This window comes from Littorina saxatilis, linkage group LG17 (assembly GCF_037325665.1).
Source record: "Littorina saxatilis isolate snail1 linkage group LG17, US_GU_Lsax_2.0, whole genome shotgun sequence".
Classification (NCBI taxonomy): domain Eukaryota; kingdom Metazoa; phylum Mollusca; class Gastropoda; order Littorinimorpha; family Littorinidae; genus Littorina; species Littorina saxatilis.
Genome location: NC_090261.1, coordinates 49,747,174 through 49,772,376, shown reverse-complemented (window position 1 = coordinate 49,772,376; position 25,203 = coordinate 49,747,174). Strand labels below are relative to the sequence as shown.

At 38.5% G+C, this 25,203-nt stretch overlaps 3 protein-coding genes and 1 long non-coding RNA gene across 4 annotated transcripts in view; 3 read left to right on the top strand and 1 right to left on the bottom strand.

Moving 5' to 3' along the window:
- The window catches only part of LOC138952572 (DNA-dependent metalloprotease SPRTN-like), a 28,647-nt gene extending 20,058 nt beyond the window's left edge, over window positions 1-8,589 (top strand). Inside the window, exon 15 of the mRNA XM_070324259.1 lies at window positions 262-8,589. Coding sequence (XP_070180360.1) covers window positions 262-385 — 124 coding nt within the window. The 3' untranslated portion in view covers window positions 386-8,589. The remainder of the gene's footprint in view (window positions 1-261) is intronic.
- The window catches only part of LOC138953818 (uncharacterized), a 455,396-nt gene that overhangs the window by 296,429 nt on the left and 133,764 nt on the right, over window positions 1-25,203 (top strand). The gene's annotated exons all lie outside the window — the stretch shown is intronic.
- LOC138953727 (uncharacterized) lies at window positions 8,709-11,477 on the bottom strand. The gene is made up of 4 exons (XM_070325618.1): window positions 11,359-11,477; window positions 10,121-10,280; window positions 9,444-9,497; window positions 8,709-8,885 (listed from the first exon to the last, which is right to left on the bottom strand). Exons 1-4 carry the CDS (start codon window positions 11,359-11,361, stop codon window positions 8,860-8,862), a joined length of 243 nt encoding a protein of 80 aa, XP_070181719.1. The 5' UTR covers window positions 11,362-11,477; the 3' UTR covers window positions 8,709-8,859.
- Window positions 13,052-24,965, top strand: LOC138953723 (uncharacterized). The gene is made up of 5 exons (XM_070325613.1): window positions 13,052-13,336; window positions 14,953-15,073; window positions 16,662-16,759; window positions 16,954-17,476; window positions 17,960-24,965. Exons 1-5 carry the CDS (start codon window positions 13,193-13,195, stop codon window positions 18,319-18,321), a joined length of 1,248 nt encoding a protein of 415 aa, XP_070181714.1. The 5' UTR covers window positions 13,052-13,192; the 3' UTR covers window positions 18,322-24,965.

The window sequence follows — 25,203 nt, the reverse complement described above, 5'->3', positions numbered from 1 at the left end:
CACCTTCTCTATTATCTGACATGTAGCATTATTTTCTCTTTTGTTTCTAACAAGTAACAGCTTTTTCTGTGTTATCTGACAGAAAGCACTTTGTCTGGTATTTCTAAAACTAGCACTTTCTCTATTATCTGACAGGTAGCACTGTCTCTGTTGTTTCTTACAGGTAGCACTATAATAATAATAATAATATGAAAATGTATAACGTGCACATATCTCACCACAAGGCGACTCAAGGCGCACTATCTCTGTTATTTGTAACAGGTACTGGTCCCAGGTGCAAGTGCCGCATGGATCCCAGGGCTTCCACACCATCTGTCCGTTCTGCTCCACCCCCCTCTTGGCCACCCCCTTCATCCGGCTCATCTTCCAGGACAATACGGATTGACAGGCGGCCCCACCCCTATCTTGACAACGACTGTCTTACCTGCTCTGTGCGCTTGCAGCTTGACTCCATGGCAATTTAATGGACAGCCCTTTCTGGACAGTGTCTGTCTGACCCGCTCTATGCTTTCACAGCATGACTCTGTGACTGACCCGCTCTCTGCTTTCACAGCATGACTCTGTGACTGGTAATGCATATGAGAAATGTTGCATTTGGCTCCACCCCTATTAAGACCAAATCTGTATTACCTGCTCTATGCGCTTCCAGCCCTAACACATCGTCTGGTAGGACAATGCTGACTGACAGTTGACTCCACCCCTTTTCTAGACAGTTTGTTGTACCTGCTCTATGCTTTTACAGCAAGAATCCTTAACTGGTCATGTAGCAGGACAATGCTGATTGACAGTTGGCTCCACCCCTTTCTAGACAACCTCTGTCTTACCTGTTATATGCTCTCACAATGAAAGTTCATAATTGGTTATTTGTCACTACAGTGCCAACCGACAGGTGGGCCCTCTCCTATGTAGACATGACAATGCTGATTTTTCGGGCAAAGGCTACGCTTCTTTCTCTACCCTTCCTTGACCGACCCCCTTTTATTAAACTCATCTTCCAGGATAGCACTGACAGTATTGGCTTTAACCGGTAATTACCGGTATTTTACCGGTTGAAATGAGGAAATACCGGGAACAAAATGGCTGCCGGTATGACCTACCGGTTGATTTTTAGAACTACCGGGGTTTTTTTCGTTGGTAAAACAACAAAACCGGTACTCTCTTACTGGTTCCAATGACCAGCCTAACGTTTTTTTTCTGGACAGTTTGCATCATAACAGTTTGTGTATCGGTTTGAAAAAATACTAGCGCCATCACTGCACTGGTTGACAGTTAGCTCCACCCCTATCTGTGCAATGATTTACCTGCTCTATGCTCTTTCAGCTTGACTGTTCATCTAGCAGGACAATGGTGATTGGCAGTGGTCTGTCTGTCTTATCTGCTCCATCATGCTTTCACAGCGTGACTGCTTGACTGATCTTGCAAAAGAACGATGTGATTGACAGTTAGCTCCACCCTTTTGTAGACAGTGAATGTCTTATCCGTTCTCTGCTCTTGCAGATTGACTTCCTAACTTTTTATCTGGTGGAATAATGCTGATTGATTGTTGAGTTGGCTCCACCCCTTTCCAGATGATATCTGTCTTACCTGTTCAATACTTTCACGTCGTGCATCCTGGACATGTTATCTAGCAGGACAATGCTGAATACTAGCTCTTCACCGACCCATCCCTGTTATAAGATTCATTGGCCAGGGCATCACTAATTGGTGGTTGGCCCAACTCGTGCCACTTCTAGAAACTTTGAAACAGATTCAACACCTGCTTCTCTTAGTTTCTATTGAATGCTGTACTGAGTAAAAGGTAGTCTGCATCTCCGCTTATTCCATTCCGTGAATCAACACACACACACACACACACACACACACACACACCCTACTCCCCCCGCCCCCATTTTTCTTTAACAAATATAACCAGCATCCAGGTCAGTTTTGAGTAATTACCAGCATCCATACCTTGTAATTTTTTCTTGTTATCCTTCTCCATCAGATGTGGAAAACCTGTGTCTCATTCACACAATTGACATGTTCGCTATCGTTTTTCTTTGAACGGACCAGCTTCAGTTGTAAAACTCCCCTTTGAGGGGAAACGACACTTGAAATGCAGACCAGATCGGTAGGCAACTCAGTCAGTCAGAGGTTTATGTTTATGGTCCATGAGCTGATCACTCTCTTTTCGTACTGTGCAATTGTCACTGTTATCTTAACCCATAGTCAAAACTTGATGGTTGAGGTGCCTCTGTGTTTTACCCCCTTGCTCAGAGCTGTCAGTATTTGTCTACTTAGGAAGTTAGTTATTTTCAAATTTGATCATGCAAGAAATGTGCTGAAAGTTTTGTTACTTCCTCTGGCAAATGCTATATAGCTGCCCTGTAATGCATCGGACAAGTAGTTTTGGTTTAGGTTACTTTTTTCGAGCTAGTGATCGTTGTCTGGAGTTCGATACTTGTGAGTCAGACCCTTGCTACTGGTAAAACAGATTTGTGATTCATATTTTGTCTTTAAACTAAACATTTCTAGCATGTAATTGGACGTAAGTCTCATTATATGCTGTCTGCTGAAGGATCTCCACACAGATAAAAAGTATCTTGAAGTAATAGAGGTAGAACAATCTGTGAGTTTTTTGTGGTGGTAGAACTACAGAGTTGGTATATCAATGTGTATTTGAACTGAAACTTCCGTCTCTTAAACAATATATATTGCTTCCTTACAGATCAGATGGTTAAGCTGTTCATTGCCAAAAATATAGATTTTCTGACTTTTCAAAGCAGACATTGAAAAACAACAACAAAGGAGTAAAAATAATGGGATTGTTACAGTAAGACCATTGTGTTCTTATACGTCTCGTTTGAACATGTAAATACTTTTGAACAAAACAAAAAAAGCAACGTCCAGTGACAGAGCTTAAATGTTTTATATCTTGGCGGTACCTCCAGGCAGTAACCAACTTTCCCAGAACACACCTTCCCGTTTGCAAAGACTATTATCTGTGTTGATGAGGAATGTGTGAAGAGTGGGATTCTGGAGAGAGAAAATCCAGCATTGCAGTCTTTCAGGGAATTGCGAATGAGAGGTGGGTTGTTTGCTTGATTGTCTGTGTGTACTTTTTATGTCATGCCTTTTTTCATATTTTCCCCCTGATTTTTAATTTTTGGTGTGGGTAATAACTAATACACGTACGACGAAAACAAATTTTTACTGTGGATGAAATTCATTTGTGAAATCCTGTTTTAGGTTGTTTGTAATAGGTTATGTTTGAATGCATTTGTACTAAAAATGTATCTCTATACTGTACTTCCTTGAACATCTTGTGTACTTGACTTTGCATTGATTTGCATTAGGTTTTCAGATTTATCATTCTAGTCACTTGTCTCATTTGAATATGTACATGGCACTTTAACGTTATTTTGAAAATCAAATATTTTCTGGGAAGGGCTAGTTACTATGGACTAGACATCATACAGATCTTTATTTTTCTGTTAGACGTCAGATTAATATTGTTCCATATTCAAACTTTTTGAAATGTTTATACTTTCATTTTCTTCTTTTTCTCTCCAATATCTGGAATGTACCTTGAGCACAATCATCCAAAATAAAAATGATGCACTGGCACATAGTAGTGAAACATAGTACTACGCAAGGTGTTTTTTTTATTACAAACCTGCGCAACATACTTAGGTTAGAATGTTTATTTTGTTTACACAGTAAATCTCGTTGTCTCTGGAGGCGAGCACCTGCCACTAGTCACTTGCACTATATACTATCACAGATTTTATCAGCATTTCATCGCCAGCCAAACACATGACAATGCAAGACAGTATATTTGCTTGCGCATATGTCATTCCAACATCCCCCATCCCCATTTTTGCCAGTCCTGTTTTACATTTCCAGTGACATTAACAAGACTTTTTGTTTAATTATATTGTAGGAAGATGCCAGTGCCTAGCACAGCATCAAGCAGAAGTGTGAAGCATGAAATAACAGTGTGCAACTACTTATCAAACTTATACCTTATTAAACAGTCTGTGTCTGTAATTTTTTTTTTTTACTAAAGAAGCAACATAACTTTGTTTCATGAAGAAGGGCATTTTTCCATTCCTCCAGTTAATAGTAGTTGTATTTCTGCAATGGCATAACTCATTTACAGAAGTTCCATCTATACCCAAAGTAAAAGTCAGCTTCTAGGTTTCTTTGCTGGCATTGAAAATGTTAGTCAAGATTTTTTGTTTGTGTGTGTGTGTGTGTGCATGTGTTTTCTTGAATGTTTATGAGGTTAAACAGTGTTATTCGAATTGATAAAAGATACAATATTTCTCCAATACTTTGAGTGTTTCAATGGGCTTAATTTTTAGTTATATGCTAGTCAGCTGAAACAAGGCTCCCAGTTGCTGAATTAGCCTGACTTTCTTGAACTTTACCTGCAAGTTATCCAATGTCTGAAGAGTTATTGTTTAAAGGGTATCAATATTGAATCGTTTTCACACCAGTTGTCCATCAGGTTCAGGTGAACAAACATCATCAAAGTCATTAGCCTTCAATATTCCACAGTCAATACGAGGTTCAGGCTTTGTTTTTACGTTATTCAGGTTATTCCTCATGGATCAGGAGTACACGGCATGAACTGATTTAGAGTGATTTGTTAACCTGCAGCAGCATACATGTGGAACAAGTTTAACACTGCTCAAATTTCTGTTGTGTGTTGTATTTATTAATGTATTTTTATTTTATGTTTTTTTAATTTATGTATTTGCTTGTTGATTTATTGATTTCTCTATTTATTTTATGTTTACATATTTATTTATTTAGTTATTAGCAATCGCTCAGATCGTCAGAAGATTAGTTGTGTGCAGTGTTTGTTAGCTGGCGGAGCTTATTGTATATGTTGTTTTGAAAGAACTGTCTTATATATGTGCATTATGAATTCGAACATTCAAAAATCGTACCAATGTGGGGCGTAGAGGAGAGCATATTTTAATGTGCATTTTTATGTAGTTAATTCATATTCAAGTTTTGATAGAGAAGCCTTTGAAGTATTTGTTCAGAAAATACCTCATTATCTTTCCCTTTCTTATCATTCCTAGGTTTAGTTGCTTGTGTTTCTTTACTTATGCACTTGTAATATTACTATATGCACATCATTTTATGTACATGTGTTTAAAAGTAAATTCTGAAGAACACTAGCTTTGATCTTCTCCCCTTTTCCACCCTCAGTATTGAATCCCGACAGAAGGACTAAAAAGCAGTGATTTGCTGTGAACAAATCAGTGTGCTAAATGTATTGCAGTATAGTTCAGTAAGGTACGTTTCCAGTGTATCATGAAATGACACTGCAAAGATCTCTGTTATACGCTTTCTTAATACATTCTTTCTGTTCATATATTTGTTGCCAGTGATGTTTACTGTACTTAGTCTTTTGAGCAGTGTGGTACAGATAATGTCTCTGACAGTGGCGCAGTGATAATCATTGGTCTGAGAGTGTTGGAGTTCTGAATTGATATTATAACCACATACTTAACAGTCAAGAACAAAGCTGGATACAGATCTGAGAAGAAATGTGTGTGTGTGTTTGAACAGTGACAATGACAAATTCTTTATTTACGAGGGTAGTGGCATAAGCAAACAGGTGCTTTTTTACATCCAGCCCTCGCCCATGGGAGGGTTTAATCTAATGATAATACGTTTTAAAAATGTTGGAACAGTCAAGAACAAAGCTGGATACAGATCTGAGAAGAAATTTGTGTGTGTGTATGAACAGTCAAGAACAAAGCTGGATCCAGATCTGAGAAGAAATCTTGTGTGTGTGTATGGTTGGACTGTGTTTGAGATGAATAAGTTCTGTGAGAAGCATGTAATGAATGTAATGGAAACAGCAGCCTGTACTGTCTGTTAGAATTAACATCACTGTGTGTGAACAGGGTAAGTGGTAATGCGAGTTTGTTTTTCACCTGTGTGTTCCTGATCCCTTATAATCTCTGTATGTGGTAAATCTGGTGTGCAACGATCTTTCATTGTTTTCAAACATTTCGACAGAAATTGATGACAAAAAATATTGTGAATAAGACACATTGATAAATACTCATATTTCTCTCTCTCTCGTTTTAGCCTTCACATCTGCATTTTTTTTTTTTACTCATATATTACAGGTACAAGCTACTTTTTTTTAAAGAGTTCTGACACTTTTTTCTGCATTAATCTGTTCATTTAAATGTTAAAATTTGCCTTTTGTATTGATTACATTTTATGTCTTCTGGCAGAGATATTAGATTTCGAGGTTGTCGTGCTATGTGTAGATGGACAAGGGAAAATCAATAATGCAGCCACTTTTTGAATAGGAGGACAAATGGCAGTTTCTGTATTCTCTTATTTGAATGTTCACTTCATTTGAAATCCACGATTCCCACTTTGTGTTTGTTCTGTTAACTTTTTGTAAGCTGTTTTAGATGTCTAATTTTCTAATGGGTTTTGTTTTGATCCAGAAAGTAAAACATAAGTAGTATGGAGTTAAGCTTTAATCAGTGGAACATTCTGATGAGTCCCCCCGCGGGTTAGGGGGAAGAATTTACCCGATGCTCCCCAGCATGTCGTAAGAGGCGACTAACGGATTCTGTTTCTCCTTTTACCCTTGTTAAGTGTTTCTTGTATAGAATATAGTCAATTTTTGTAAAGATTTTAGTCAAGCAGTATGTAAGAAATGTTAAGTCCTTTGTACTGGAAACTTGCATTCTCCCAGTAAGGTAATATATTGTACTACGTTGCAAGCCCCTGGAGCAAATTTTTGATTAGTGCTTTTGTGAACAAGAAACAATTGACAAGAGGCTCTATCCCATCTCCCCACCTTTCCCCGTCGCGATATAACCTTCGTGGTTGAAAACGACGTTAAACACCAAAGAAAGAAAGAAATTCTGATGAGTAGAAAGTCGTTCTGTGTGGCCAATTTAACCCCCCCCCCCCCCCCAACAGCTCACCAGTTGTACAGCAAATATAGGAGTCTCCAGAGGGAGACAAAGGCTGAATTTTCAGTCAGAACTTGTCAAGGAGTATTATCTTAAAATGAGCCATTCATTTCTTGTGTGTGTGTGTTCTTTTTTGTGTGTGTGAAATTTTAGTTGAAAATGAGTTTTGATCTTCAAGACTCATTCTTGCTTCTGAACAAGTGCGTTGATATTAGTTGTACTTTCTCAGTAGAGTTATTACATACTTTGTAAGACCCACTTTCTGTAACGCTATATTTTCAGGACAAAGTACACTGCCTTTCATTTCCAGTTTTTCTCTTTTGTAGAACAATCATGAGTCCGATTTGTTTTGATTTTTTCAACCTCATGGATAAAATCCTGTGACTAAACATGCATCTCTTTGATATAGGTATTGCAGGAATGAATGACATTTTACATGAACTGCCTTATACTTGATTAACTTTTGATTCTTCATCATCCCATGTTCTGTACATGTAAGGGATGTGAGAATGCCTAAAAAGTTTGTTAAAAACGCTGTATTCATGGTAAATTAGGTTTTTGTGAATAGGTTACTCGTCCAATTGGTTTTGCGCTCTTAGCTTTTTTGGTTTAAATGTGCATGCTGAAAATCATACCACTTTTAGATCTGATGTGTAGTTAAAATATTATTGAAGAATATGATGGTCCCGATTTCAGTTGTCCCTGTTATTGCACCGATTTTTTTGGTAAAAATTTGCTTCTCTCATTGTATTTCTTTTCCCCCCCGTTTTTTTGATGATTGAATATAATCAGAAAATATTCCCATTGTAATATTTTTTTGCTGCCCTCTGTGAAATTAATTACACACACCATGAAATGCCTTGGCCTTTTCACACTTGATTTTGTTTAACCATCAGAACGCCCCATGCAAAATATCAGACACATTCCACAGATTTTGTTGGCTTTGCTAACACTGCTTATGACATTTCTGGTTTTCATTAATATGCTCTCCATGGCATTTGCTTAATTGTGTGAAAGGTCACAGAAGCTGAAGAGGAATAATTCAACGAATCATGTGCATGTAATGTGATAGATTGTCTGTGCAAGAAAAGAAATCTGAAGACGTTTTGTGAATAGCTGTTTCAATGTTACAGCATATGTTGTATCGAGTACATTGTATTTTTTTTACGATACGCATACATGTATTTAAGTTACTTTTGTTTTCTTTATATCTATTGGCATTAATTTTGCTGTCACGTAACTGAATGCTCGTTGAATTAATCGTGTAAATGCCACCTGGAACAAAACATGGATCCTTTCTTGTACAAACGTTTCATTCTTTGTTACCTGTTGATGTTTAATTACTGTTTTTCATTGAACGGGTGTGTTGCATGTTAATACAACTGCATGAAATAATTAGAATTTCAGAGCATGTTTACGTTATGTACACTTCTAAGTTACTTAGTTTACAGGTTTGAATGCAGTTTGATTGGTTCTGAAAGTGTTACTAGTTCTGCGTCCTTCCCGTACTATGGTTGATGAAGTTTGTTTTAACCCAAGAGTTGAATTAACTTTTGTGAGCAATCTGTACTCAGCTGTGTACAGTTTACTTACCTTAGATTTTGTAAACCCAGATGTTGGTTAATAAAATACAACTTCATGATTTTCTGTCTTTGCATTTGTATTTTACACTGAATTTCTCTGTAAAATGTTTGCTTGTTATACAGGTATGGAATAAATGCACAAACATGCGTATTAATATAAAACCAACTTTCACTGAAGTAGTGACACACTATTTTATTTCTTTGACAAAAAAGTTTGTGATACTACTGGCAACATACTAAAAAAAAATCAAAAATCAAAAATACATCCTCCACGCACACAGAAGACAAAGAAGAATGGTCCATTCCCATGAATGCTATGGCCCACATAGTTAGTGTACAGGGTCAAAGTGGGTGTCTGAAACAGAAAACAAGAAACTGTACACATAACAAAGGGCACAAGAAAAAATATCAAGAACATGACATTTACAGATTTCAAAATATACATACAATTGGTTCACTTAAATATACTGCATGAAGAAGCAAGTACCACTATAACTTCTAAATAATGTTTCATTAACTTTCAACAACACTTGCAGATATTCCCAATCTCCACACGGCACTTTCTATTGCTTTTTGTGTGTGGTGTTTTTGACTATCTTTGGGCAAAATGTTTAACCACTGAATGCAACAACCAAATCATACGAGTCACATTTAACCCATGCCTTTTGTTACATGTAACATTACTAATATACAACAGCTACAACAGCAACAACTTGGCAAATTCCGTTAACAAAATATTTTAAATGCAGTTCGCAATGTCATTTGACTTGCATTAGAAAACTTGTGTGCCTTTGCACAACTCTGTTAGCTCGTATGGGCTTATAAGATTAACTTGATTATTTGTGGAAAAAAATCTGTCAACAAATCTGCACTTGCAAGAAAGCCAATAAAAACTACTCTAGCAAGTACTTACGCAGCCTCTTCTTCCTGATCTCCTCCCACTGGCGAACGTTGCCAGGATTGTGTACTGCACAAAGTAAACAAAATGTAAGTTAATAGCAGATCAAAAGATAAAGCCTAAGAACAGTCAATTTTTCTTCTTAAAACATGTACTGCATCATAATCAACATAAATTCACAATGCACTTGTGACAAGAAGAAAAGCTTTATTTGTCAGGTGAACGATATCCCACACACAAAGCCAAAAGTATGAAGAAACAGATCTAAGATGAGACACTGATAATACAGACAAAAAAAACTTGAAGTCATAAACACAAAGACAATACTCCCCGTCAATAGATAATTCTGTCAGGTCTGAACAGTGAAACACACTATTATTCATACATCAGTAAAAGTTACAGGGGATTACATACTCCCTCTCCCAGTGTACATATGGGATTTTTATTAAAACGTTTTTATTAACTTCCAGTATTGTAGTTTCTTTATGTTGTGCACCCCTGACGTGCAAACATTCTACCAGGACATAATATGCACCTCAAATTGTTCAGGCATAACAACAGACCTTTTAAATTTCCATTATATACAAGTGTGATTTCACAGTCCACTTGATCTTTTATAAGTTATGTCCTACAACCAAACTGAAGAGAAAGATGAGAGGAGAGACAAGTACCGGACTATTGCTGAAACTCACCAGCACTATGAATCTTGAAGATCAAGGGTAAAACTCCCACAAGAGTGTACCCCAGGAAACGGACAAAGCGGCCATTCTTCCAGTGCCAGCGGTATGGGAACAAAGCTAGTTTACCCGTAATAGAGTACGGGTATTTCATCAGTCGACCAGCACCCACAACCTGCACACCAAGATAACAGAAATTGATCAGTTAATGCAAAAAAAAGTGGGTGAAAGTAAGGGTACGTAACAATCGTTAAAACAAGATATGCACAGGTGTGAAAGGAAGTAGCAAGCTTTATATCCAAGGAGGATTCATCAAAACACCTATTAGTGTCTCATCCTCATAGTCATAACCATATGGATGTAAATACCAACATCATCATTCACCACAATTATCTCTGCAATAAAGTACAAATGGAAACAAATTAATATATCTGCAGCCAAGCCATGCTCCCGATATACATGCAGCATATACCGTCTGGACACAAACAGAAAAACTGCTATTCCAGCAGTCATATTTACAGGCAGGTTACAAACAAATTCCAACTCAGTTTCTCCATCTTCTCTAGCTGTTGTCTATTTGTGAACATCAGGGGTAAATCCACAGCCAAATCAGCAGTGTGACAGACTGCCTATCACTGGTGTAGGGTCACATGCGGGATGTGACTGCTGGCTCATGATATGACATTGCACAAAACAGACCAAGTCTTGGAGGTGACACTGACATTGCACACTAAACTGATTCAAGACCTATCCAGTATCATCTTTGAGTTTGATTCACCTCATCCACACCCAACAAGTTTGATGGTGCATTTCCATGTAGGTACTTAGCACAAAAAAGAGACGCATTCAGTTGTTCCCACAAGCATGAACTTCAAATTATAAGGAAACTGCATAATTTAAAATCCTGACTGGCCAGATTCTCTCTTATGTTTCCAAGAGAATTAAAACGTGACATCACTGTGGGCATGAATTTTAAGTAAATTCACTTAATCATGTATTCCAACAACTAGCACATTTTCAAAATCATCATAAGGTGGCAATGATGTTCACAAAACACTAACACAATGTTCGTTGGTTGGATACCTCACAATGTTTCACTTTCACACACTCGAGTTCAAGATATTCGAAACACGAAACGTGTTCTGAGAAACTGCAATTCACATACCACAATAAAACATCCTAGAACAAAGAATACACAAACAAAGAGTCTGATATCAAATACACATTAGCTTATTTTGTCACTAGAAGTTTACCATTTTGCTTGCTCCGTCTCCCACAGAGGTCAAAATGGACGAAAACGGAAGCAGTGTTCTGCAAGCACCCGCAAACTACGTCACTTCCTATTTGTCTGAATGCAGAAAACATAAAATTTATAACATGAAAAAAATTTTTTACAATCACACAACAAAGGTTTCTTTGTCAATCGTACTTTTTGCTGAAAATGTGTGTGATAAAACAAGAAATAATGTTGATAAATTGTACATGGCTACTAACCTCAACAGATTTAAGAACCAACTGGACACAGAAATAATTATGAAATCAAGTTTGTATGAGTACGACGAGTGACCATTGTCACACAAGTTACAAATTATGCATGCAATACAGACCAATGTATCTATACGTTGTTGAACTAATGATGGGACGTAGAAAGGCCGCGAGGCCTATCTCATTCAATGAGTATCCCCATACCTATACCCATACCTTATTCTGTTACCCTGGTAAAATAAAGAATTGTCATTGTCATTGTCTCTCTCTCTCTCTTTTCTGTTCATGCTCCTTTTCCTTCTATTCCTTTTTCCTCCCACTGATTCAACAAACACGAACAATTTTCCTTTTTTCATATTTTTGTAATTATAATCATGATTTAAAAAGTAACATACAGAATTATTTTGTTAAACATACAGCAACCACCATCACAAACGCCACAACCTCTTAAACTATATATCAACAATAGACAAATACATTTGGTAATATGGGTGCTTCAGTGATACTCAGTCATGTTGACATAGTACAAGATTCTTGCTTCAGTTGGGCTCAACTGAGTTGACTGGAATTTTTTTTTTTTTTTTTGAGGGGTGAGGGAGGGGGAGGGGGAGGGGAGGAGGGTTTGAGTCTTCAAGTTGTCAGTTGGAACATCACCAGCTGACCGTAATATAATGCGCTTATGTACATAAACTTATACTATTTCACTAATTATGTATTCATGTAGAAGTAGTTATTATTTAGTCCCTCTTTAAAAAAACGGTCATACACATAAAATTCCACTCGTGCAAAACAAAAAAGTGTACGTGGGAGTTTCAGCCCATGAACGCAGAAGAAGAAGAAGAAGAAGTCCCTCTTTAGGACGAGGGCCAGATGCAAAAAAGTATTCCTATGCTTATTCTGTTACCCTCGTAAAATACAGAATTGTCATTGTCATTGTCATTGTCATTGTCCTCATTATGCCATCCCATTCCTCCATCCCCACAAAGGGTGGGAAGGCCTGAGAGGCCATGGGGGTGGGGGTATTTCAGAACCGAAGCACCCAAGGTCCTTTTGTTATTGTATCTTTGCTTGTTTGTTTGTTTGTTTGTTTGTTTGATTGTTCATTTGTTTGTTTGATTATTTATTTATTTATTTATCTATTTATGTGGGTTTTTTTTGCTTGTTTGCTTGTATGTGCATCTTTTAAAAGGGGGGTGCTGTTCAAAAGGAAGGGAGTCCCAATTTGTTTCCAGTTTTGCCCTGGTTTGTCCTCCAAGTCTCTTTTTTTTCATTTTTTAAACGATAAGTGTTCTAATAAATTATCTTTTTGAGATATATGTGGTTGACGGTATGGTTTTCTTCACCTGAAGGCAATGGTATATATTTGGGATCATTATGCACAAATAGTGAGATTTGTTCCTCTATTTATGTCTGTTTCAGTATATTCCGCAGAAAGGACTGTCCTGATTCGATTGCCTCCCTTGATGCAGCAGAATACAGCTGTGTGAGACTGAGAGAAACTTTCCAGGCTTGAACAGGAACAAAACAATCGTTTCGAAAAATGTAACAGCTCTTGATGATAGATCAATCCCCCCTTCAACTTACGCAGACGATATTTGCGTAATGTCTGAAATATTCCATGGCTTCGAATTGCTTCTGCTGAGACGGTTCCAAACGAACCCAGAACTTTGGTACGAATGGCGAGAAAAGATTCTGTCCCAACTCGGAGAAAATGGGACCCATCTCGACGATTTGGAAGACTTGGGGGTAAGTTTTAAATGATACAACCATTCTATTTGATACGGTTGAAGATAATGTATAAAGGAGAGCACGGGATATGGTACAAAATCTGTTGTGCTCTTGCATTGCAGTTAGTTTGTTTTTCTTTTCTGTTTCACCCTTTCTTTTTGGAATGTAAGCACTCCCTCAGCCATCTGCACTAAGTACAGCTTAAAATGTTGGCGTCGAGGGGAGTAGACGATGACTAATTTATGGTTATTCTATCAGTGGATAACATTCATCTTCTGCGCGCGTGGATGGGCTGCAACTCCCACGTACACTCATGTTTTTTGCACAAATACTTTCATGTTTATCACTGTATAACTGTTTTAACCTCGCCATTTAGGCAGCCATACTCCGTTTTTGGCTCACGTAAGTGTAGCCTATGCGATCGTAACTTTGTCTGTCTGTGCGTGCGTTTGTGCGTGCGTGTGTGCGTGCGTGTGTGCGTGTGTGTGTATGTCTGTGGTAGAAACTTTAACATTTCCGAGTCTATGTGTGAGTGGTTATCCAAGACTATGGGTAAAGCTCGCATAAGATTACGTCACGGTCAAAAGTGTTTGACGTCAATTAATGCATCATGACGGCATGCCTCCCTGTAGTCTTTCTCTCTCGCGTGGTGTGTGTGGTCTCGGTCATTGTTATTTTGAGCGGGCCGAGACTATTTGGCAGTCGTGTCCCTGTAAGTAGGCTACATGCAGACACAGACAGATCTAGATCTAGTGTCTCTCTTTCTTGCACAGTCGTCACCTAAGCTTACTGTGTGTGTGGGTGTGTATGTGTGACGGAGTGATTGAGTTTGTGTTACTGTTTGTCTATTTCTTACGTGAGCCTTGAAGGCTTCGCCTCTTGTTAAGGGATGCGTGCTGGTTGTTTTCATTTTTCTATAACCCATCAAACCAACACATGGATTACAGGATCTTTACCGTGCTTACTTGGTCTTGTGCCTACGTTAACCTGGGAGATTGGAAAAATCTCCACCCTTAACCCACCAGACTTTCCACACGGAAGTCTGACATCTTAATCCCTAGGCCATTTACAGAATAACACTGTGACAGTCTGTGTTGTAATAAATGTGTGAAGATTGAGAAATTTGGCAGTCTTAGTTTGAATTAAAAAAAACAATGGCACATTAGATAGAATTAGAGCAGAAAAAATGTATGAGCATCAGTTTTAGTACTAAAGTCGCCCTCTACTCCCACGTATTTCACTTTCTCAGTTTCTATCTGTCTGTGAGTGTCAGTCTATCCATTTTTTGGCGTCTCTCCTGTTTAGGATGACCATTATTTTAATGAATGAAAATCAAAAAATAATGTTTCATACAATTGTTTTCAATTGTACGTATTGTCTAATGATATTTCCTCCGAAAGCGGCGTATGGCTGCCTAAATGGCGGGGTAAAAACGGTCATACACGTAAAATTCCACTCGTGCAAAAACACGAGTGTACGTGGGAGTTTCAGCCCACAAACGCAGAAGAAGACAGAAGAAGTCTAATGATATAGTGACAGGACAGCAAGTACTACTTGGTGGGGTTTTTCCCCCTTATGTTTTAGCATAGTGCTTATTTCCACTGTTTCATTGAAGGCGATCTTTTTCTGCTTAGGAAATGCCACAGTGTCTGTGGTACTTATCAGTTACGCTTCATCGAAGGCAGCGTTACCTGATCAAGCTGATGAAAGAAGAAGTGGAAAGGGAGCGGCAAGGCAGAATTCCAAAGTGTGGAGGTTAGTCATGAATGACAGGACTCATGCAGTCAAGTTTTGTTATGTCCCTTTTTCTCTCCCTTTCTCAGTTCTGTCTCTCTCTCCCTTTCTTCTCTCTCTCCCTTTCTTCTCTCTCTGAGTCTCTCCCTCTCTTCTCTCTGGTCATGTCCTATCGTTTTTTCCCTTACTCATTATGCCAAAATGATGTGGAAAACTTGATGAGCGGTGTCAGTCTCTGTTATAAATTTGAGCCAGCTATCTTGTGTTCTACATTGGCTGAAACAAAATTGGATGTTTGGTACCTCCTAACACTACAAATCATGTACATGTACAAAGTTTTAGTAAAGAGGTCTGGGGACTTAAACAAGAAATTTGTGCCTGGAACTGAAGCTGTAACCGCAGATAATGTTTATGTTTTGAATGTTTTTGGCAGATGGTGACACTGTGAGTACTGCAAGTTACTTTCTTCACCAGAATTATATTTTCTGTGGGTGTTGTTTTTGCTTTGGGAGAAATTGAAAGACTGGAACTGTTGATCTCTCCCTTCTTTATCTTGTTGATTTGCATCATTGTTTCAATTTTTTTATTGTATATTTGTTAATGATTCATGTAGTTTTATTATGAAATAAATAAATAAAATAAATAAATAAAAGAATTTATAACGCGCACATATCTCACCGCATATATCTCACCACAAGGCGACTCAAGGCGCACTCGTACACATTCTTTCGCATTCCTGGAGCTCCTTCCAAAAATGCGTGTTAGGCGCGTGAACAGAACTCAAGAGGAAGCATGCTGGTTCTATAACCCACCGAACTCTGACATGGATTACAGGATCTTTTCCGTGCGCACTTGGTCTTGTGCTTGCGTGTACACACAAAGGGGGATAAGGCACTAGCATGAGGATTATTTCAAATGATAACATTAAGAAAAGATTGTATGCTGTTATGGAATATTAGACTGTCATGAATTTCATTGTAGTCTGAGTTTTGACAGTTTGGGAGTGATATGTATAAGTTACACCTCCGTTCATCCATGGTATCGCGTGGTATCTCGTCGAGACAGGAAAATGAATATGATGACGTCATCATATTCATTTACCCTGTCGAGAAATGAACTGTCTGTGGTTAATTTCATCCATTTAATGTATGTCGAAACGAGCCATAAGGCTTTAAAATAAAATCTTCCATGCATTGTTTGATGATCAAAACACAGATGAGGTCGCAGTTTGTAGGTTGAAACTATGAATCGATAAGAACTTCCATCGCAACCAGATTTTGAACAAAGGGGGTTCATGGTCGTGATCAAGGCGTCAAATTTGCCTGGCTCTCATTCGAAACATCATTTCATTCAAAATTTCCTTCTTCTTTTTATGCGGCTGTGTAGGTTATTTGCTCAGGTCAAGGTCTAACTTATTGCCTACTAGGCAATATCGTGCTAGATTTGCTCACTAGAATAATAGAGACAAAGAAGGAAGGTCGTGGGATATTACACACTACAGCGAGGACTGATCTGCATGATTGAAATGAACAGGACTGATTCTAATTCTAATTTAAGCATGTACTTTGAATTTTGTTGATAAAAACATTATCGGATCTTTTTGTGACAGAAACTTTGCTGTCCCGTTATATGAACAGCCATGGCTTCTCGGAGCTCTACCTAGACAGCATGTTCAAATATGGAGATGACAACCGTCTTCCACGAGAGGTAAGAAATTAGTGTACTTTTAGTTAAGTAACATCTCTTTTGTGAACTCATCTTGTGAATCATTAGTTCCAGTGACTGGGAACAGTAGTCCAGTAGTTCTCGTTTTACATTGATGTCTGATCCTAGGTTCAAAATGGTATGCGGCTCTTTGGAGAAGGGCTGTTTTTTGTAAACTTCTCTTTTCATCCCTCCAGCTGTTCCAGTGTCCTAACGTCCGCCTCCTGTCGTTAAAGTACAACAGCCTGGATCAGTTGCCGAGCGACGTGGGACGCATGCAGAAGCTGGAATACCTGGCTCTCACCAATAACAAACTGCAGGTGCGATCCATCCCTCACACGCTTATTTTCTGCCGCTCTCTGCGCACCCTGCTACTTGACAACAACCTTCTCGACGCTCTCCCGGGATTCATGCTTCAGATGCCTTCCATCCGCACTGTGCATCGCCACGGCAACCACAACTACTTCAAGTCAACATTCATGTGGTATCATACTGACGTTTACTATCGGATAATTCCGGTGATTGGATACCCGACACCCCCCATCCGCATCAAGAACCAGACGTTGCAGTTCTGGGCGGCCAAGTCTATCATTGGCTGCAAGCGGGACTTTTTCACAGACGTTTCCATTGCCCCTGTGCTGAAGGATTACATCGCTGATATTTATCCTCTCTTCAACATCTGCCACAACTGTAACAGGGCCACGCTGGCCAACTCTTTCGGTGAGGATGGCTATGGTGTGTGGAGAAAAAATGTGTGTGTGTGTGTGTGTGTGATCAATTTCCTTAAAGAGGGGTTTTATCTTAATTTATTTTTTAAGCTTATGCTTCTTTTGCGTACACATGTTGCATTTAAAAAATTTTTTTAATGGTACCTGTTAACAGATTTCGTCATATTACTATAATAAACAAATACATGGGTCATTATCAGATACAAATATATGCCTGAGTCCATATGTATGTTCATGTGTACTTTAATGTGAATATGCATGAATGCACATGAACATGTCTGCGTCTTGGAATGGAATTAGAACAAATGATGTTATATGATGATTGATAAGTTTCAAAGACCTTTTTAGGTTGAAGCGCAGTTTAGCATTTGGGTGTTTTTTTCTATTATTTATTATTATACACATGTTTCTTTGGTACATCTTCATTACCTTCAGACAGGTCGATATACATTTTCATTTGTTATTTTGATTGCAGGTTTCAAAGTGATCACCTTCAAGAATCCATACCTGGGCAATACCTGTGTGCCCTTCCAGCACTGGGCCTGTTCTATAGACTGTGCAAAAGAGCTGGAAATCCCTGCTCGCATCGAGCAGATTGCAGCTGCTCAAGAACTCGACAGACAATACGAAGAATACGTTGAGGAGTGCCATCGCAAGTTTCAGTCAGCACATCGCAGCCGTGTTCTGTCCTGCAGATCTGGGTCACCAGAGGGGTCGGAGGGTCAAGGACACATGGGTCAGCCACTGAAGATGTCGGCCACAGTGGTGCATAGCGCAAGGAGAGGGGTGGTGCCATCGGACGCTACAACAAGGGGGTGTGAATGTGTTGTTTCCTGATGCATGGCTTGTGCGGGTGTGTTGCAATTTAATTATGGTCAGTCTAATTGTGTGTTGCCCTCCTGTCACACTTGTAGTATCCTTTTAAAAAAGGTTTGAGTGAGTTTTGAAAGTAGAAGTTTTGCCATAACTTAATAATAATACCCTTTGCCGATTACAGCTGACATTTTTTAAATCCTTTGGCATCCTTTCTTAGAGTTTTTGTACAGTTATTTGTAATGCTTGGTTATTTATTAAAATGAATTAACAATACAAAATGTACTCACCAGAGAGATAGACACACAAGCACTTTTTTCTTGCGTTGTGTGTGCCTGCATTTCTCTCAGGTGGGTACAGTTTTATTGCTTATTCATTCTAGTCCTTCTCACCTGAAGTCTCTCATTCCATAATTGTTTATTCATTGTTTAATTTCAAGCTTTTTCTATAGCTTTATGTGGAAAAGTTGATGGGGGGGAGCAAATACCATATTTATTTTATTGTCCTATCCTTCCAGTGTCTGGTATGCCAATTGATTTTGTGTATTTATTCTAGTCAAGTTCATGTCACACACACACATATTTCAACCTGTAAAATGCAAGACATTTCTGTTTAATGCTGTCACTGAGTGTATGTTTTTTTTATTTTTTCATGACCCTTTACAACCTATTTGAATTTGTCATTGTTTTGATCCTGGAAATCTAGTCAAGCTGATGAGTGAGCTGACTGATGAATATTACTTGAATGATCATGTCCTTGTGTGCTGGCCCACTTGTTTAATAGTTGTGCATAAATTAATGTACATGGCTCTTTTGCTTGTTTCTGTGGATATTTTTCCAGAGTTGTTTCTGTGTTTGCTTTGAGACAGCATGAAACAGTTTAAAATGATCACACACATGTTTGAGGTGTATGAATCTGAAGTGATCATCTGACCTTTTTGCTGACTACAAATACATGTATTCCCGCAGTGGGGCACTGCGGTTATGAAATTAAAGGCCCCTCCTGTTTTTGGAACCGCAGGAGCTTTCTAGTTTGCTGTTAGGTAGATTTTTGGTTCCTCTTTCCTGTCATGCTCTCTTTTTCTTCATGAATTCTTTTCTTTTTTCTGCCTTCTTGCTCATTCACCTGTATTTTTTCCAAAAATCTCTTCTCTTGCCGCTTGTCTCGCGATTCATGTATAGTTTAATCTGTTAGTGTTCTGATGTAAGTCCAGCAGTAGATAGGTTAAGCCTATTTTAACATACTGGAAACTGGTAATCTTCCAGTAGGTATTAATTTAGTTTTACTAAAGCCTGCTGGGACACAAGTAATGGGTTAGTGCATTTGTAAACAGGAATCGCTTGACAAGTGGCCCCCTTCATCCCCCCCTTCCTCGTCCTGATATGGCTCTGCGTAGTCGGCTGGACGTTAAGCAACAAATAAACAAACAAACAAACAAAAATACATGTATGCCATGCTGCACCTACTATTATTTGCTCATGAATGTACATTTCTGGTTGTGCATCCCGGCTTTAAAAAAAAAAGTGCTGTGATGTTGTTTTCATAACATTGTGACAATTTACAATCAGTTCCAACCCACGTTATAGCCAATGTTGCATGATAAGTTATGTACAGTACTATCATCCCGCTGAGGCATTGTAATGATTACAACAGTATTCTTTGGTTGTGGCAGGTGTGTACTGTAAGCAGCTTCCAGCTGTTATGTTTATTTCAGCTGCCAGTTTTTGTAGATTGAAGGCAACCTCTTTCTTTCACTTTGCGTTTTGTCATTGTGACTTTATTGTAGGGAGAATGGATCTGTTGAACAATTGTGTCAGCAGGGACTTTCTGTGGCAAAGTAAAGTGTTGGGTAGCATCTAAACACATTACCTGCTTTTCAACTTATCATGTCCTGAGAGAGTTGCTGTTGTGCTTTTTTAGATTGTGAAAAATGTGCCTGTAGTAAGTTTGAGGTAATGAAATATGATAGCGGCTCCTTTTTCATGGATGCTGTTCTAAAAATTAAGTTGACAGAGTTTTCTTTGCAGCAACCACGGTGATCAGATTCTGCTGTTGTATGAGAGATGGTGGGTTATAGTCGGAAAATCCCCTATTCAAGCATGAAGTTAGTTATATTTTTGCAAGGTCTGAGCTTCATGTACCTAAATGTTTTGTTGCGATAGAGAAAGTTTTTATCTACGTTGTTTAAGATGATTATAGAAAAAGTATTGTTAGCCATTTTTGTCAAATGAAGTGACTTTGATTTTGAGAATTATAGAAGGTGTTAAAAACACAATGACATGTCTATTAGGTTTTGTTCACAAATGAAAACATTCGCAAGCATTTCACTATTGATTTTTCTTTTTAACAATTACTTCTTGATTTATTTTATGTCTTGAAGTGATGTAAGGGTTGAGTTAGTGCATCAGTCTTTTGCGATGGATCAGATCACAGTTTTGTAGTATAGGCGGACTTTGAATATAAATTTGGCTAATTACAAAAGGCCAGTTTGGTTCTTTTACCAGACCCCCGCGGGTTAGGGGGAAGAATTTACCCGATGCTCCCCAGCATGTCGTAAGAGGCGACTAACGGATTCTGTTTCTCCTAGAATATAGTCAATGTTTGTAAAAATTTTAGTCAAGCAGTATGTAAGAAATGTTAAGTCCTTTGTACTGGAAACTTGCATTCTCCCAGTAAGGTCATATATTGTACTACGTTGCAAGCCCCTGGAGCAATTTTTTGATTAGTGCTTTTGTGAACAAGAAACAATTAACAAGTGGCTCTATCCCATCTCCCCCCCTTTCCCCGTCGCGATATAACCTTCGTGGTTGAAAACAACGTTAAACACCAAATAAAGAAAGAAAGTTCTTTTACCAGAACACCCCTGCAATCTTCCTGAGCGCTTCAAACTTATGCTGTCTTATTTTAATGCTTTCAGTTTTTAAAGATACTGTACCAACCTTCCCATGTACATTACACAATCATGACAATGATGGCTACCATCATAGATTTGGGAATCTTTGGCTAAACTAATTTTGCAAATTGAGGTAGGTGTCACCTGGGAAATTAATTAAACAACAAATTCCCACTCTGCACACGCAGCATCCGCGGTGTTCAGTTTTGGAATGTGAGTAAGTTGAAGGATGCTCTTATCTTGTGTAATCTGTACTGATCTGGGGTGTTCAACATGACTGCATACTCGAGAAGGATTGTACTGTCCTGTGTTTGATTTATACTTCTTTTTTTTTTACAGGAGGGAAAAAAAGTTATTCTGCAACTAAAGAGCGCTGCATTTGGACAAGCCTTAAGTTTCTTCCAGTTTCTTAATTAAAGGCACAGTGCAGCTCACAGCCTTCGTTTTGCGTTTTTGTTGCAGCTGAGTGCATTTACAGTTCAAAAATCCTCCTATGGTAGTAAAACAAACCCAAAACTACCCAACGACGACATCTGTGAAGCTCGACAGTTTCTTGTTCACGCGAGTGCATAAATTAACCTAGTTATTACGTGGTGTTTGGTCGGAGTTCGATTCAACTAAATGATTCCGGCCTTCATTTTGTTTTACACAAACTCATGATGACGTCTGACATAGTTTGCTAGTGACGTGTCTTTTTGTGCATGATGTGGTGATCTACCTGATCTAAATTTAGATCCAAAAATAGGCCAAGACCAGCCGGGTCCGAGTACGAAATTAATTCGTAAAAAAATCGCAGTTCTTGACTCTTTGGGTGCAAGTCAATGAAACTTGGTAGTTCTTCTAACGGATAGCTGCCTGAGGTATGACTAAAAGCCCCAGGGGCTCCGTGCACCTGGATTTGACAAGTTCAGTATCTTTAACCTGCACTGCTAAAAGCACCGTTTTGAGTCTTAGTGGAGTGTCCATACATGGTAAAGGCGGAGACAGACGCACAATACAAAACCATGTTTTCGACAAAAACACCATCTGAAAACGTCGGGGAAACGCATGTTTTTAAAGAGGGGATGTCACACGCGAAACACACAGATGAAGCGCGGTGCGTGTTTTCACAGAAATATCGGTCAGTGTCAGCTTTACCCGTCCAGCTATCGCCCTGTGTTTGGGTTTGTAAACAACACGGCTGGCAGCGCCCAAGCTGATACGGTCAGTGTCAGCTTGACCCGTCCAGCTATCGCGCTGTGTTTGGGTTTGTAAACAACACGGCTGGCAGCGCCCACTGATATTATTGCCTCTCTTCAATAGTGACAGGCTCCATAGACTCTAGTTAGGATTCATGGGTCCGATACTACCCTGAATCGGTACCACATCTGAGTCGGCCATTTTTTCTATCTCTGTGGTGCCGGAAACCGAGTCACGTGAGTTGATCGTCCGCGCTCATTGGCTGACTACCAAAACGTGTTTTCAGATTTTAGAGCATGCTCCAAAACACGATGCGAAAACACGAAACAGTGTTTTCTGAAACGCGTTTTGGGGGATGTCACATGGGAAACACGCTGTTTTGTGTTTGTTTTGAAAGAAAACACTGTTTTGTGTTGTGCGTCTGACATGGTCTTAACCCTTAAACTGGTGTAAACTATGCATGTAAATTTCATTGAAGCCCACCAGAGAGAAGTTGACAATCTCCTTCATATGCAGATTTCGTTGCAACATTCCTTCAGCTGTAAAATCTCTCACTTCCTTCCAGTTATTATCCATTTAAGTATTAACATTTTGCTTGCGTTTGTTTGCCCCTTTCAAACATTTTGTGGAGAAAGTGTATATTGTTGTAATGAGTGGGTATTTGTGTGTTATAAAGATACATTGGGTCGTTTTGACTACAGTATGTACATGTACTTTAAAAAATCGAAAGTTGGTCGTTTTTGACTTGTGTGATTGTGAATAGCAAAGTGTGAGTGCATGGCTATTGTGCACAGTTTTCTTAGAATAATGTTCAGTTATATTTGAAAATCTGCCGAAAGTCTTCTTACATTTTGAAGAAACTGGACACATGCACTCCGTGATATGTGTTGATCCGTTATAATCGTCAAATGAATAAATATACAATTGTTAACTTCATTTTTGGAAAGAAACTTTAGATATACATTGTTCTTGTGCTGTATGCTTCAGCGTCAGCGTGAGAACAATTGATGAGTGACATTATCTGTTAAATTTGAAACTGTTGTCTTACAATGCCCTGGTGTTTAAGTAATGTTTCAAAGTAACGGTATTGTATTGATGTTAGTGGTACAGAACTTAAAAAGTACCAAAGACCCGTTATGCTGTGGTTTGTGAAAATACCTAACCGTTTCTGAATTTCTTCAGACTTTTGTTATTTCCTGTAAAAAGAAGTTGATGATTTTGACTATGACCCCCCGCGGGCTAGGGGGAGTCCCATATTGGTTGGGACGAGAAAGAATTTACCCGATGCTCCCCAGCATGTCGTAAGAGGCGACTAACGGATTCTGTTTCTCCTTTTACCCTTGTTAAGTGTTTCTTGTATAGAATATAGTCAATTTTTGTAAAGATTTTAGTCAAGCAGTATGTAAGAAATGTTAAGTCCTTTGTACTGGAAACTTGCATTCTCCCAGTAAGGTAATATATTGTACTACGTTGCAAGCCCCTGGAGCAAATTTTTGATTAGTGCTTTTGTGAACAAGAAACAATTGACAAGTGGCTCTATCCCATCTTCCCCCTTTCCCCGTCGCGATATAACCCTTCGTGGTTGAAAACGACGTTAAACACCAAATAAAGAAAGAAAGAAAGAAATTTTGACTATGGAGAAAAGAGAGGAGTAGAAAACTTTGTCTACTGTCACATTCTTGTGAAATAAAAAAATCCAGCAAACTCATGAGTGATGTCCCTTCGATACTCAGCATCACTATCGCATTTGACAATTTTTGTTTTTGTCTCGGAACCTCTGGCAACAATGCTGAGTTGCAGACAGAAAAGAGGAGTTGTTCAGCCCTTAGAGAAAACTTTTGTTTTACACAGAAAAGTTTTTTATGGAAGTGTATCCAACTGCCAAATGGTAACATTTTGTTACGAGGTTAAAAGGATGACACTGAGACAATAAAATAACACAGGTTTGATTTCAGTGTTTATGACTTTTTGGTCAGAAAGAAAAAGGGGCATTTGATTACCACAGCAGATCCCTTTTGTAAGTGCCTACCGTTACACACTTTAGTCCATCATAATTTTTTCTACTCTAGATGTTTATTTTGAAAGTTGTGAAATTGAAAATCTCAATTTAAGTTAAAAAAAAAAATTTTTTAAAAACGCTCATCATTTTGTGCGTAATCTAAACACATTCGAAAGTAACTGTTGATACCTTCAATTATTTTGCTTTTATTCAACAGAATACAAAATGGAATGATGAAAGTTTGTTATCAATGCAGACTGAGTGATTGGTTAACAAAAAATGATGCTAGATCCTCTCCCCATGTGCATAAAGAAAAAAAAGAAAAGAAGCCTTGTTTCCTACTATTGCCCTCAAATTGATGCATACTACCATCAAGTGTATTTTTGTTAGTGTGTTTGCAAGCAACAATGTTTAAAAATGTATGTAGATTTGCTGTCGTGTCAATTGTATATGCTGTATAGAGTGATCTGATTTGTTCTACTGCAATAATTTGTACAGCGTGTTTGAAATAGGCAATGTGTTGCTTGTCTTTAACATGTTTGTTCTAATTTAATGCATGAGTTGCCATCAAGGCTGAAATTAAAATGTGTAAAAGTTTCTTTGTTGTTGTGGTATGGTACTCCCTTGTTCACATGTGGAAATGGTGACATTATTTTTATGGTGCTGGTTCTGAATTAAGTCCAAGACACTTACAACTTACTGTCACGCAAACAAGAGACAGGTTTAATGAACATTAAATATTTGCACATGTAACCGAGTGCCAAATGTGAGGGAAATGGGATAGAGCCACTTGTTAATTGTTTCTTGTTCGAACCACCCCCCGTGTATACTACAT